This window comes from Plecotus auritus (genome assembly GCF_963455305.1).
Source record: "Plecotus auritus genome assembly, chromosome: 3".
In the NCBI taxonomy this organism is placed as follows: Eukaryota; Metazoa; Chordata; class Mammalia; order Chiroptera; family Vespertilionidae; genus Plecotus; species Plecotus auritus.
This window is the reverse complement of record NC_137772.1, coordinates 225,635,280-225,647,607: the sequence shown is the minus strand read 5'-3', so window position 1 is coordinate 225,647,607 and position 12,328 is coordinate 225,635,280. Positions and strand designations below refer to the sequence as shown.

Here is a 12,328-nt window from a genome sequence, read left to right as displayed (position 1 = left end):
TATTTTGCACAAAATCATGGGGTGATCCAGGTCAACCATCAACATCGACTGCAAGGCCAAATCGCTTCGGAAAGAAGACAATGCTCTGCGTTTGGAGGGATCAGGAAGGTGTGGTGTATTATGAGCTTCTAAAACCAGGTGAAACCGTTAATACTGATCACTACCGACAACAAATAATCAATTCGAACCACGCTTTGATCGTAAAACGACCAGAATGTGCCAGAGGACACGGCAAAGTAATTTTGCTTCATGATGGCGCACCATCACACACTTCAAAACCAGGTAAAGACACGTGAAAAGATCTTGCCTGGGAAGTATGAACCCACCCGCCGTATTCACCAGCCCTTGCTCCTTCAGATGACCACTTGTTCCGATCGATGGCCCACGCACTTTCTGAGCAGCATTTCAAAACATACGAAGAAGTGGGAAATTGGGTCTCTGAATGGTTTGCCTCAAAACGAGAAAAGTTCAATTGGGACGGTATCCACAAATTCCCTGAAAGATGGGGAAATGTGTAGCTAGCGATGGACATTACTTTGAAGACAGCACTTTTGATGTTTCTCTTGAAATTATCGTGTTTTCTTTGATTACAAAACCCGCCATTATTAACCAGTACACCTGGTATGTGTCTAGTCTACTACCAAGGGTTTAATGCATAATCTCGTATGCTCCTTACGATAATCCCACCAGGGAGGTACTAGACTGTACAACATCATTCCCATTAAACAGATGGCAAAACTGAGGCCGGGGTTAGAACGAACTCAAACCAGCACTGACTGAGGGCATCACACACTTGATACTCGCACATGCCACTGCATTTATTCCTCTGTACGACCCAGCAATGAAGTGATGCAGCCTACGCCCATTTTTTAGACGAGGACTCCAAGGCTTCTAGAAATTGGTCAATAATGCGCAGCTTGTAAGGCCAGGAAGCACATCCGGGTCTGCCGGGCTCCTGGGCACCTGCTGGCCTGGCTATGGTGCCGCAGGGGCAGCGTGTGGGCTGCCGGGCCTCTCCTGACCGGTGCCCGCCCTCCCGCCCGCCCCGCCCCGGGGATGGCAAGGCCTGGCTGGCAGTGAGGACAGGGGATGCCAACCCCAGCCCCGCCGCCCAGTGCCTGACGGTGCGACCCCCAACGTGCCAAGTGTCCGGTGCGGTCTGTGACCCGGGCGCCCTGTCACCTGCCCCCAGGACCCTAGACCAGCAGCTTGCACGTTACAGGAGCGCCATCGGCTCAATTCCCGAAACGGCCGAGGGTGGCAAAGGGCTCAGGGGTCGTCAGGTCCCCCTGCTTCGCACCTGGACCGGCAGGTGGGGAGCAGCTGTCGCCCCCCGCCCCCGCCCCCGCCCCCCGCTCGGGCGCCCCGAGGACAGACGCGGGAGGAAGCCAGCTAGGACTCGGCGGCCTGGGCCCGAGCCGACCGCCGGGGCCTCCGCCGCAGCCTCCGGGGAAGGGCGGCCCGCTCCCCGCTCCCCGCCCCCCGGCCCCCGCTCCCGCCAGGCTGCGCCCTCCCGCAGCCGACCGCCCGGACGCTCGCGCCGCGTTACCGGTTCCGCTGCTCCTTGAAGAGCGCCGTCAGCGCGCGGAGAGCCTCCAGGTCCGGGATGGGCGCGGGCATCATGATGCCAGACAGCCCGGCGGGCGGCGGCCTGGGCGCCGCCATCTTGCCGATGCCGAGGCTGACGAGGACGAGCGGCGGCAGGAGGAGGAGCGGCGGGCGGGAAGCCGGCGGGGAGGAGCGCCCGCACCTCAGGCCCACGCCGCCGCCCGGCGCCCTGCAGCCCCGACCTGAAGGGAGAGCTCGCGGCACCGCGACGCCGGATCGCCCGCGGCGGAAGGGCTGTGCGCGAGGGGAGGGGGCGGGCGGAAGTGCGGCCCGAGGGGAGGGGGCGCGGACGGAAGTGCGGCCGGAGGGGACTGGGCGCGGGCGGAAGTGCGGCCCGAGGGGAGGGGGCGCGGGCGGAGTTCTGCGTGAGGCCTGGGGAAGCACGTCCTGGAGAGAGCAGGTCTGACAGGAGGAGCCTGGGTTCAAGGTTCACCCTGATGAGGAGGGTACAGGACAGGCTCACCTGAGGGGGGGGAGGGGGAGGGGACAGGCTCACCTGAGGGGGAGGGAGGGGGAGGGAGGGGAAGGGGACAGGTTCACCTGAGGGGGGGAGGGGAGGGGACAGGTTCACCTGAGGGGGGGGAGGGGAGGGGACAGGCTCACCTGAGGGGGAGGGAGGGGGAGGGAGGGGAAGGGGACAGGTTCACCTGAGGGGGAGGGAGGGGGAGGGGACAGGTTCACCTGAGGGGGAGGGAGGGGGAGGGGACAGGTTCACCTGAGGGGGGAGGGGGAGGGGACAGGTTCACCTGAGGGGGAGGGAGGAGGAGGGGACAGGCTCACTGAGGGGGAGGGAGGAGGAGGGTCCAGGTTCACCTGAGGGGGAGGGAGGGGGAGGGGACAGGTTCACCTGAGGGGGGGGAGGGGGAGGGGACAGGCTCACTGAGGGGGAGGGAGGGGGAGGGCACAGGTTCACCTGAGGGGGAGGGAGGGTAAGGGGACAGGTTCACCTGAGGGGGAGGGAGGGTAAGGGGACAGGTTCACCTGAGGGGGGAGGGGGAAGGGACAGGTTCACCTGAGGGGGGGAGTGTAAGGGGACAGGTTCACCTGAGGGGGGAGGGGGAGGGGACAGGTTCACCTGAGGGGGGAGGGGGAGGGGACAGGTTCACCTGAGGGGGGGAGTGTAAGGGGACAGGTTCACCTGAGGGGGGAGGGGGAGGGGACAGGTTCACCTGAGGGGGAGGGAGGGGGAGGGGACAGGTTCACCTGAGGGGGGAGGGGGAAGGGACAGGTTCACCTGAGGGGGAGGAAGGGGGAGGGGACAGGTTCACCTGAGGGGGGAGGGGGAGGGGACAGGTTCACCTGAGGGGGAGGGGGAAGGGACAGGCTCACCTGAGGGGGAGGGAGGGTAAGGGGACAGGCTCACCTGAGGGGGAGGAAGGGGGAGGGGACAGGCTCACCTGAGGGGGAGGGGAAGGGGAGAGGTTCACTGAGGGGGGAGGGTAAGGGGACAGGTTCACCTGAGGGGGGGAGGGGAAGGGGACAGGTTCACCTGAGGGGGGAGGGGAAGGGGACAGGTTCACCTGAGGGGGGAGGGGAAGGGGAGAGGTTCACTGAGGGGGGAGGGGAAGGGGACAGGTTCACCTGAGGGGGAGGGAGGGGGAGGGACCGGTTCACCTGAGGGGGGGAGGGTAAGGGGAGAGGTTCACTGAGGGGGGAGGGTAAGGGGACAGGTTCACCTGAGGGGGGAGGGGGAGGGGACAGGTTCACCTGAGGGGGGGGAGGAGGAGGGGACAGGCTCACTGAGGGGGAGGGGGAGGGGACAGGCTCACCTGAGGGGGAGGGAGGGGAAGGGACAGGTTCACCTGAGGGGGAAGAGGGAGGAGACAGGTTCACCTGAGGGGGGAGGGGGAGGGGACAGGCTCACCTGAGGGGGAGGGAGGGGAAGGGACAGGTTCACCTGAGGGGGGAGGGGGAAGGGACAGGTTCACCTGAGGGGGGGAGGGAGGGGAAGGGACAGGTTCACCTGAGGGGGAAGGGGGAGGAGACAGGTTCACCTGAGGGGGGAGGGGGAGGGGACAGGCTCACCTGAGGGGGAGGGAGGGGAAGGGACAGGTTCACCTGAGGGGGGGAGGGAGGGGAAGGGACAGGCTCACCTGAGGGGGGGGGGAGGGGACAGGTTCACCTGAGGGGGGAGGGGGAAGGGACAGGCTCACCTGAGGGGGAGGGAGGGGAAGGGACAGGTTCACCTGAGGGGGGAGGGGGAGGGGACAGGTTCACCTGAGGGGGGAGGGGGAAGGGACAGGTTCACTGACGGGGGAGGGGAGTCCGGGGAGGATGAGGGGACCTGTGCATAGGCTCCCTCTAAGGAGCAGCCTGAAGACCATTTCCTTTGGGTGAAGTGATCAGTGCCCGACTCTGACTCCTGGGAGCTGTCTGTCACCAGCTTGCAAGTCTCAAGTCCTGAGCGTCAGGTCCCCGTCCCCAGATGCTTACCAGGCACTTCCAACAGGGCGAGAATACGTTGTTCCAGCTCATCGGGGGCGTAGAGTACAATTAGAAGTCAAGGGGCTAACTTCTACAGCCATAGGCTATGAATTATTTTTTTTTCCTAAGGGAAATGAACATTTTTTACAGGAATCAGACAAGAGTCTCTGGAGGGTGTTTGTAACGCACCTGTTTTATTTCCATGCCCTTGATCATATCATGTATACTTTCAGCAGGCATTGTTGCCAAGCACTGTGCTAGGTGAGACGATCCCAACCCCGAAGGAGCTCAGACTATTGGGAGACAGGCAAGCATGACCGAGTACAGTCAAGGACTATAGAGGACTGTACAAATGGCTGTGGAACCACTTAAAATACATAGATACGTGCGCCCTACAATTTGATTTGAAGAGTAGGAGTGTGTATATAATGGGGTGTTTTTTATGTTGTTTCCTAAATAAGTGTAGACACAATAACAGGCACCCCCAGAGTATGCAGGAGAAATGAATCATGCACAAGCAAGTTACTTGGTATTACAATTCAGCCTTACCCATTTAACTGACTACGTAATCATTTCGTTCCACAAATATTTCTATGTGCCAAGCATTAGATCACCTAGCAGTGCTCAAGACAATTCAAAATGCTTAACAATCCTTAGATTACCTTAACAATCCTTAGAAAAACATTCCCCCTAAAGTTTAGCCTAGATCAGTGGTCAGCAAACTGCGGCTCTGTTGACTAATGAGTTTGCTGACCACTGGCCTAGATCATTGCAATATAATCCTGATTGGTTTCTTTGCTTCTATTGCCTCCCAATATTCTAGATCCTTTAAAAATGCAAGTCAAATACTTGCAGGATTTGCTTCCTTACTTCAACTTATCTGCTCAAAGTATCTAATGAGTTCCCCTTTTCAATCTCTTTTTTTGAATCCTTACCTAAGGAGTGAGGATATTTTTTCCATTGATTCTTAGAGAGAGTGGAAAGGAGGGGTCTGGTGGAGGGAGAGAAACATTGATGGGAGAGAGACACATCAATTGGTTGTCACACACACACACACCGATAGGGGTGGGGATTGAACCTGCAGCACAGGTAACAGCCCTTGATCTGGAATCAAACCAGAGACCTTCTGGTGCATAGGCCAATGCTCTAACCACAGAGCATGCCGACCAAGGCTCCCTTACCAATCTTTAAAATTGTAACAGTAACACACCACCCAAATTCCTGATCCTCAGGAATTTTTCTCCATAGCACTGAACACTTTCTATGTCATAGTTTATTTCTAACTAGAGGCCCAATGCACGAAGATTCGTACAAGAATGGGCCTTCCTTCCCCTGGCTGCCAGCACCGCCTTTCACTCTGGCCGGAGCCACCTTTCTGCCTTCCCATGCTGCCCAGAGGCCCAGAGTGGCTGGGGCAGTGCAGAACGCCTGCATTGTTGCCATGGCAATGATGCAAGCGGAACACCCTGCCTCCGGCCACTTGGCGCCTGCGTATGTAAATTAACCCTCCATCTTTGTTGGGGTAATTTGCATACTTACTCCTGATTGGCTGGTGGGTGTCACGAAGGTACGGTCAATTTGCATCTTACTATTTTATTAGTGTAGATTGGTTTATTGTTACTTACTATTTTGTTTACTGCCAGAATGTACTCCAGCACCTAGAAAAGGTCCTACTATAAGGTAATTGTTCAATAAATATTAGTTGAATTAATGAACAAAGAACATTTCTGAAAGATATATTTTAGGACTGTGACTTTGCATTTTCTCTTCCTAGTGGGCACCAAGCCATGGGCATCTCTCAGGACAACTGGCACAAGTGCCACAGGCTGGGGACAAGAGAAAGCCCTATCAGAAGAAGCAAATATATGAGCTGGGCTGACCTGCTGCCAACAGTAAGATCAGCACCCACTGAATACACACAGTCGGAGTGCGAGGAGGCAGCAAAAAGTACAGTGCCTTTAGGCTAGATGTGGGCAACTTTTCCTGGGGCTCTAAGAGTTGTACATGCAAAACAAGAATTATTGATGTTGTCTACAATACATCCAACAATGAACTGGTCCACACCAAGGCCCTAGTAAAGAACTGCATCATGCTCATTGACAGCACACCGGACGGACAGCGGTATGAATCCCACCATGTACTGTCCCTGGGCCACAAGACGGGGGTCAAACTGACTCCTAAGGATGAAGAGACATTTGAAGAAAATTGAGAAGAAACATGATGAAAGGGGAAAGAACGCCACAGTCAGCAGTCTTCTAGAGGAACAGTTCTAGCAGGGCAAGCTTCTTGCATACATTGCTTCAAAACCAGGCCAATGTGACTGTGCTATAGATGGCTGTGTGCTGGAGGGTGTCGCGAGCTGGACTTCTATCTGAGGAAAATCAAGACCCAGAAAGGCAAATAAGTCCTCCACTCTCCTATCTTAACTCATGTCACAAAGGTGGTCTACAGTCTGTGGAAAAAATAAAAGATATTTTCAGAAAGGAGAAAGGAAATAACAATCAAAAAAGTACAGGAAAGAGGAAGGATGGAGGAGAGGAAGACAAAAAGTATAAGGAAGATTAAAAGCGATTAACAGGATAGGCTGGAAGTGTGGGCAAGCAAGAGAAACAGAAGAATATTAAATTGGTCAAACAGTGGGGTGTTATTTACTGCCTGGAATCGGCTGGAGGATTTTCAACCTTGACTGAATTGACAGAACTAAGTTAATATTTCACTTGGGCTAAAAGGCATTTTTTAATGTTACGTAATCTTATGTAATTGTTTACCTTAGATCAGCAATTTTCTACTGGTGTGCCACAAGATTTTTTAAAGCATGCAATATGTGACTACTGAGTGAGGGGCCCTGACTTCTTTTCCCTTAGGTTGTCAAATTAAAAAATTACAACAGCCAACACAACAATTGCCATCTGGTGTGAATGAATCAAAATTATATCTATTTTTTGTCAGAATGGCAAAAAATTTATATTTTTTGGTGTGCCGCAGAATTTTAGTAATTAGTTTATGTGCCATGAGATGAAAAAGGTTGAAAATCATCGCCTTAGGTAAACATGCCATCATTTGGATGTACCTGAATTAAACTTCAGATGAAATCTGTGATCTGAGTTTGTCTTGAGCCTGCTGCAGAAGAACTAGATCAGCAATGATTCAGTAGCCAAGAAGTAAAAATAAATAAAAAGAAAGGAAAGGAAAAAATTGAAAGCAAGGGGGAAAGTTGAGGTGCAAGCAAGAATTTGGACCAACGTGTATATGGTTTTTGTACAGAAAAGAGAGAAAGAGGACACTGGTAAAGAGAACGGAAGATGAATGATGGAGAGAAAACTTCTTGCTTGTGCTGGCTGCTCTCTCTCACTTATTATTTCTGCCTATGATTCTCTCACTGGAAAGCTTATGTCATTGCCACCTGGGCCACCAAAGCATCACGTGTCAATCAGGAAGAGCTCTGGTCAGTCTACACCTCTCCTGGCTCTGACTTTCCACAGACAGCTTTGGGCTGTGAACGTGTTTATGTACGACCTTCCTGCATCTGAAGTCCCTCCAGTCAGGGATTTTGTCTTCCTCATTTCACCCAGGACCAAGCTCAGTGGCTTGCACTTAGAATCTATGCTATAAAAATGTACTGATGCCCTAACTGGTTTGGCTCAGTGGATAGAGTGAAGGGTCCCAGGTTCGATTCCGGTCAAGGGCAGGTACCTCGGTTGCAGGCACATCCCCAGTAGGGAGTGTGCAGGAGGCAGCTGATTGATGTTTCTCTCTCATCGATGTTTCTAACTCTCTATCCCTCTCCCTTCCTCTCTGTAAAAAATCAATAAAATATATTAAGAAAAATGTATTGAACTGAAAACTTAGGAGCCTGAAGGAAAAAAATAACAGAATAGTGTAATTGTTAAGAGCAGGGATCAGCAAACTGCAGCCTGCGAGCCGGATCTTTTTCACTATCTATTTTTATAAATAGTATTGGAAACTGTCACAGTCATTTATTTCATATTACTTATTTGATGCTACAATCAGAGAGTTGAATAATTGTGGCAGAGATTGGATGGCTCAGAAAACCTAAAATATTAACTATTTGGGTTTTTGTAGAAAAGGTTTGCCAATCTCTGGTAAAGAGCATGAGATGGTGTGAATCCTGCTCTCATTTCTTAGCACCTGATCTTGGACAAGAAAACATCTCTTTAAGCCTTTTATTTATAAAATGAAACAGTACTAATAACTACTTAATATGGCTCAAGGTATAATTGGTAGTAAGTGACCAATAATAGACTGCTGGTATTTAAGCAATAGTTCTGATCTTTCTAGTAATAGTTGCATTGTAGGGATTAATGATTTTTATATAATTTGTAAAGTTAGCAACCAAATTTCCTATTATTGCTACCAATCCACTTTAAATGTAATTCTCATATTTCAATTTAGCCAATATTTTTAAGCATCTATCATGAACTATATTGGAATCTATTAAAGAGATGAATAATATAATGCCTCAACCATCAATCAGATCTCAGTCTATTAGAGAATCCAGAAATATAAACATATACTGATGATACAATGTAATAATACTGGAAAGGATGTACAAAGAGCTAGGAAACTGGGAGGTGAAGAAGGGACTACTAAAGAAGACATTTAAGCTGAATCTTAAGTAAATGAATACTGGACAAGAAAAAAAATGAAAGTACATTCCAGAAAAATGGCCTAAGCGGTTGGTTTTATATCTGAATTCTACCCAACACGAAAGATATAATCTCTGTATTATACAAGAAGTTTCACAAAATGGAAAATGTTTCATTTTTAGTAATGACAGGCTAGGTTATTTAAAGCAAACCTTTGAATAAGAAAAACTTTTTAAAAATACTGAAAGAAAACCCTAGCCAGTTTTGTTCAGTGGATAGAGCATCGGCCTGCAGACCAAAGGGTCCTGGGTTCAGTACCTCGGTTGCAGGCTCCTCCCCAGCCCGGGCCCTGGTCTGGGCTCCTGCAGAAGGCAACCAATCGATGTGTTCCTCTTACATTGATATTTCTGTCTGTCTTTCCCTTTCTCTTCCACTCTCTCTAAAAATAAATGGAAAAATATCCTCAGGTGAGGATTAAAAAAAGACAATAAGAAAGGTGAACATTCAGCTTCATCTAAATGACCATCCAAAGTATAAAGCAATAATAAAGCAACCATGTGTCATGGGTTTAAAAATAAAGAATTGGAATGTTTATGGCATGGTTCTGCTCCAAACCATCATGAAACCACCTGGGGACTTGGCCTCCTCTGGTATCCTAATTCATGTTCCCAGGTCTCTCAGAATGCCTCTTCTGCATAGGCAAAAAAGAAAAAATAGGCAAATTGGACAATATGAAAAATTTAAAATTTTGTACATCAAAAGAGACTACACAGAGTAAAAAGGCAGCCCTTAGAATGGGAGGAAATGTTTGCAAATCATATATCTGATAAGTTATTAATACCCAGAAAAACAAAGAACTCCTAAAACTCAACAACAGCAAAAAAGAACAAATAATCTGATCAAAAATGAGCAAAGGATTTGACTAGACATTTCTCTTAAGAATATATACAAATGGGGCCAACAAGCATATGAAAAGATATTCAACCTCACTAATCAGCATGGAAATGCAAATAAAACTAGGAGAGACCACCTTACGCTCCTTAGGATTGCTACTACTAAAAAAAAGACACCAGAAAATAACTAACATTGATGAAGATGTGGAGAAATTGGAACTGTTTCCAATTTCTTGTGCACTGTTGTGGGTGGGGAAGTAAAATGGTACAGCCACAATGGAAAACAGTTCGGCAGTTCTTCAAAAAAATTAAAGAGGGAATTACCACATGATCCAGCACTTCCACTTCTATGTATATATCCAAGAGGACTTGAAAGAAGGATCTCAGAGGGATATTTGTACACCCATAGTCATAGCAGCATTATTCACAAAAGCTAAAATGTAGAAGCAACTCGGTGTTCATCAATGGATAATTGAATAAGCAAAACATGGTTCATCCACATAGTGACTATTTATTAATCTTAAAAGGGAAGAAAATTGACATATACTACAACAGGGATGAACCTTGAGGATATTAAGCTAAGTGAAATAAGCCAGTCACAAAAAAAAAAAAAAAAAAATCCAGTAATGTATGACTCCACTTATATGAGGTGCTTAGAGTAGTCACATTCATAGAGCTAGAAAGTAGAATGGTGGTTGCCAGGGGCTGGGAGAGAGGAAGGAATGGAGAGTTTTTAATGGATAGAGTTTCAGTTTTACAAGATGAAAAGAATTATAGAGATGAATGGTGGTGACGGTTGCGTGTTGTGAATGCACTTAATACCACTGAACTGTATACTTAAAAATGATTAAGATAGAAAATTTTATGTTATGTATATTTTGCTACAAGTGTAAGAAATGGAGGAAGAAAAGGCCACCCCTGTGGGCACAGGCCCGGGTGTATCTCTTGCCCGGAAACTTCCTCTGCTTTACACTTCCCAGCAGCTAAGATCACAGAAGGTTGAAAATCAGTAAAGAAAAGAAATCTAGGGGGGCAAGGACACATATATAATACCTTAATCAAAAAGAAAAAAAGAAAAAGAAAAAGACTACAACACCCAAAAAAAGAAAGAAAGGAAGGAAGGAAGAAAAGAAATCTATTGGCAGAAAAGAAGAGAAATTCATTGGGAACAATCTGCAAAGGCCAGAATTGCTTTATATGAAACTAGAGGCCTGGTGCACGAAATTCGTGCACAGGGGAGGGGGGTGTCCCTCAGCCCAGCCTGCACCCTCTCCAATCTGGGACCCCTCGAGGGATGTCCGACTGCCCGTTTAGGCCCGATCCCACCGGGCAGTCGGACATTCCTCTCACAATCCAGGACTGCTGGCTCCCAACTGCTCGCCTGCCTGCCTTCCTGATTGCCCCTAACCACTTCTGCCTGCCAGCCTGATCACCCCCTAACCACTCCCCTGCCAGCCTGATTGATGCCTAACTGCTCCCCTGCCAGCCTGTTTGCCCCTAACTGCCTTCCCCTGTAGGCCTGGTCACCCCTAACTGCCCTCCCCTGCAGGCCTGGGTCCCCCCTAATTGCCCTCCCCTGCAGGCCTGGTCCCCCCCAACTGCCTTTCCCTGCAGGCCTGGTCTCCCCCAACTTCCCTCCTCTGCCAGCTTGGTTATCCCTAACTGCCCTCCCCTGCAGGCTTGATCATCCACAACTGCCCTCCCTTGCAGGCCTGGTCCCTCCCAACTGCCCTCCCTTGCTGGCCATCTTGTGGTGGCCATCTTGTGTCCACATGGGGGCAGGATCTTTGACCACATGGGGGCAGCCATCTTGTGTGTTGGAGTGATGGTCAATCTGCATATTACTCTTTTATTAAATAGGATAGAGGCTTGGTGCACGGGTGGGGACCAGCTGGTTTGCCCTGAAGGGTGTCCCGGATCAGGGTGGGGGTTCCCTTGGGGCGTGAGGCGGCCTGGGCGAGGGGCCTGTGGTGGTTTGCAGGCTGGCCACGCCCCCCAGTGACCCAAGCAGAGGCCCTGGTATCTGGGGTTTATTTATCTTCTACAATTGAAACTTTGTAGCCTGGAGTGGAGCCAAGCCTTCTGCTTGCTCTGTGGTGGCAGCCATTTTTTTTTGGATTTATGTATCTTCTATAATTGAAATTTTGTAGCCTTAAGCGGAGGCCTGGGCCGGCCAGGGTGTGCAGAAAGCTTGGCTTTCTCCATCACTGGGGGCAACCCTAGCCTCCTGCTCTTTCCAGCTTCGTGGCTGCCATCATTTCTGTTTGGATTTATGTATCTTCTATCATTAAAACTTTGTAGCCTTGAGTGGAGGCCTAGGCCGGCAAGGGCAGGTGGAAAGCTTGGCTTCCTCCATTGCCGGGGAAACCCAAGCCTCCCTCCTGTTCTCTGTGGCCGTAGCCATCTTGGTTGGGTTTATTTGCATATTTGCTCCTGATTGGCTGGTGGGCGTGGCTGGTGGGGTTGCGGAGTGGTGGTTAATTTGCATATTACTCTTTTATTAGATAGGATGAGCTTTGTCAAGTCAATCAGTACCAAACAATATTCAGATATTATTAGCACTCCTCCCACCTTCTCTGCCTGAACTTGGAATTTCTCCACTGGCATTGACATTGTCTGGCATTGAGCCCTTATTTATAAACATTTGGCAGAAAACTATGGAAGAGAAACTTACAAATGCGATTCTGAATGTAACTATCATTGGTCTAACTGTGGTTTAGACCAATGCTATTCAAAGTGTTCTTTGTGGACCAATTTGCAACAAGATTACCTCTAAGTAAGACGGATGAAGGACTT

At 49.7% G+C, this 12,328-nt stretch overlaps 1 protein-coding gene across 3 annotated transcripts in view; it reads right to left on the bottom strand.

Annotated features, from left to right (window-relative positions):
* ATXN10 (ataxin 10) overlaps positions 1-2,044 on the bottom strand; it is a 132,927-nt gene extending 130,883 nt beyond the window's left edge. For 2 of the 3 annotated variants that reach the window (XM_080659445.1, XM_080659446.1), the window contains exon 1: positions 1,550-1,840. In XM_080659445.1, coding sequence (XP_080515571.1) covers positions 1,550-1,665 — 116 coding nt within the window. In that variant the 5' untranslated portion in view covers positions 1,666-1,840. Of the gene's footprint in view, positions 1-1,549 lie in introns of all 3 variants that reach the window. The other variant, XM_080659444.1, reaches the window with a different exon arrangement.
* Positions 2,045-12,328: the final 10,284 nt, after the last annotated feature.